General features: G+C 26.7%; 1 protein-coding gene across 1 annotated transcript; it reads right to left on the bottom strand.

Annotated features, from left to right (window-relative positions):
* Positions 1-58: 58 nt before the first annotated feature.
* On the bottom strand, positions 59-2,451 carry LOC126909685 (sodium- and chloride-dependent GABA transporter ine-like). Its single transcript, XM_050692117.1, has 6 exons — positions 2,207-2,451; positions 1,549-1,661; positions 920-1,060; positions 615-815; positions 310-486; positions 59-252 (listed from the first exon to the last, which is right to left on the bottom strand). The coding sequence occupies exons 1-6, from the start codon at positions 2,397-2,399 to the stop codon at positions 103-105; spliced, it is 975 nt and encodes a 324-aa protein (XP_050548074.1). The 5' UTR covers positions 2,400-2,451; the 3' UTR covers positions 59-102.
* Positions 2,452-2,663: the final 212 nt, after the last annotated feature.

The raw sequence follows: 2,663 nt of genomic DNA, 5'->3' as shown, positions 1-2,663 counted from the left end.
AGCATATATATATATATATATATATATATATATGTTACTTATTAATTAAACTACAATAATAGTTACAAAAAAATTTAATTAATCACAAATTATATATTTAATTCATTGATTTCCATTTGTTGTATAAATTGGAATTGGAATTTCTGGCACTTTGTATTCTATTAAAGTAGTCATTTCTTTTAAATTATCCTTAGATAATGCTGGTAACTCTCCAAAATAATTTGATCGAGGTTTAATTGATTCTTTCAATTTCTAAAAATTAAATTAAAGTTTGATTTTGTAATAAAAATAAATTTACAAAACATTTACTTGATAAAATGTATGTCCTTCGGAATGTAGAAACGTATAAACTGACATAACAGGAATACATGCTAATGAGATCAGAACTATGGACCATCCAACTAGATGAGCCCATATTGGAAAATTTTGTGTACCATTGAAATATGTTGGTGGCTCATAGTCTATTATACTAAATATCCACACTAACTGAAAAAATTGTTATAATGAAAATGTACAAGGTATTTTATTTTATTTTTTAAAAATATTTTTCAACCTTGCAACAGTTGTAAAATAAAATGATTTATTAAATTCAATTTCAATCATTTTTCACATACCATTAAAATAAGCGGAGTAGTAATATACCAACTGAAGGTAAAAAAAATTAAAGGCTTTGAACCTGATATTCTCAATATGTCATTTGACAATCTATTTGAGCCATACATCCAGGAGACAGCAATCACTTCGAAAAATGCAACGTAAATCATTGACCAAGTAGAGATGTAATAATCAATTATTTCGAATAAATATATACCACCCTATGGATAAAATAAAATAATAATCAATATATCATAAAATAAAATCTTAGATATCATTATTTATTTATTTATGTATAAATAAATTATAATTAAAATATATTTACCTGAGTGACAAATGGAAGTCCAAGTAAAAATGATGCAAGACAAACAACCAACACTAAAACTTCGTGACAGCTTAAATATTTTTTAATTCCTCGTGGGAACCCATCTTGTATTGACGTTACTACTACTTCAACAATTGCAAACTATAAAATATTTTATAGTAAACAAACTTAACAGAAACAAATTAATAAAAAATTTGCCAACTCTTTAGATTTATGTAAACCATAATATAAATCAAATTTAATAGTATTTAAAACGTCTAAAAAAGCATAGATAGATAGATTAAGTTTAACATGTATGTAAAACTGCGTCCTTCATATATTAATGTACTCAACTATAAAATGTCTATTGTACTGTTAGTTGCATATATTGTTCCTAAATTTCATTTTATTTTCACCATGAAGGAGATAAATATACAACTTTTCCATCTCTCTATCCCAATTTTCATCATACTTCCCATAGAATAAAGTTTTATTTACACCACAAAAATTACTTAGGTCAAGATGAGTATAATACATAAATTCCTTCGTAACTATGCCACTATGTTGCGTAGGAGTTATATTAATGCGAACAGAAGGAAAACTATTTATGTATCGGTTTTACATATATTGATATAGTTTAATTAAATTACCTCACTATTGAGACATAAACACAACATTGCAAAAAATAAAAGCATCGTCCAAATAGTGGAAAATGGCATGTTTGAAAGTACTTCTGGAAAAAGAATGTAGACAATACCTGGTCCTGCAATATATTTAAGTATTTTAATAATTAAGAAATACATATCTTTATAATTTGTTTATAAAATTGTTCGAATAATATTCTTATACCTTGTGTCATCAGCGGTCATTTGATAAAAATTTTCGGAAAGCATGAAATATATAGTAAACTTATACAATTGGAGTCTCACATATAAAAGCAATACAAAAATATCTACAGTTCGGGGGGTTATTGAAATTTCTTGAGGTTATTCCCTTCAAGGCCCTTCCTNTCGGGGGGTTATTGAAATTTCTTGAGGTTATTCCCTTCAAGGCCCTTCCTTTAAATGTTCATCTATGTTTAGTGTCTAATTAAAATTATTTAGACAATTCAAAAACGTAGTACACAAAAACCCAACCCAACTCATGTTTTCCAGTATAATTTGATTTGATAGATTATAAAAATATAGTAGAGTATCTGTCAAAGAATGAGATAATTTCAACAAACAAAATTGATAAGTTGAAAATTGATTAAAATAAAACTAATGAGTATAACTATTTATTTCTATAGGAGCTATCACTTTTACTGACCATTTGATATAACGTTCTCTACAGATTCGCCATATTCTTTTGCCACATGGCCCAAAGTTGCAAAAGTAAAAAGCCCCACTGCAAAACTTGCCAAGCCATTAATAAACGATATGGTGAATGTGTCAACCAATATGTCATTGTCATAACGATTGTAGGAAGCAAACGAAACAACGAGTCCATAAGCGATGCCCATAGAATTTAAATTTTGGCCTACTGCGTTAACCCATATCTAAAACATAAAAACAGGAACATTTTTAACTTAAGTCATATTTCTAAATAATAATATGAAGTAAAGTAATTCATTTTTTGTAAAGTGGTTACGTTATTCGTAATAACAAATTATTGCATTATAAATTAGCTGTTAAACGAATCTTCGTATTATCAAAGCTAATTATTATTTTGAGCATCCATATATTTTTTATAATATTAAATGATTGGATTTAATCTTTTGCATTTG

Source organism: Daktulosphaira vitifoliae, unplaced genomic scaffold (assembly GCF_025091365.1).
Source record: "Daktulosphaira vitifoliae isolate Bord-2020 unplaced genomic scaffold, ASM2509136v1 Scaffold_888, whole genome shotgun sequence".
NCBI classification, from domain to species: domain Eukaryota; kingdom Metazoa; phylum Arthropoda; class Insecta; order Hemiptera; family Phylloxeridae; genus Daktulosphaira; species Daktulosphaira vitifoliae.
This window is presented reverse-complemented; position numbering and strand designations above follow the sequence as displayed.

Bases quoted from the DNA above. Each gene is read 5' to 3' on its own strand.
- LOC126909685 (XM_050692117.1), bottom strand. From the start codon at position 2,399: ATGGGCATCGCTTATGGACTCGTTGTTTCGTTTGCTTCCTACAATCGT. The intron at 816-919 runs GTAAATATATTT...TTTTATCCATAG, and splicing joins GACTTCCATTTGTCACTCAG to GGTGGTATATATTTATTCGA. The intron at 253-309 runs GTAAATGTTTTG...TTTAATTTTTAG, and splicing joins AAGGACATACATTTTATCAA to AAATTGAAAGAATCAATTAA.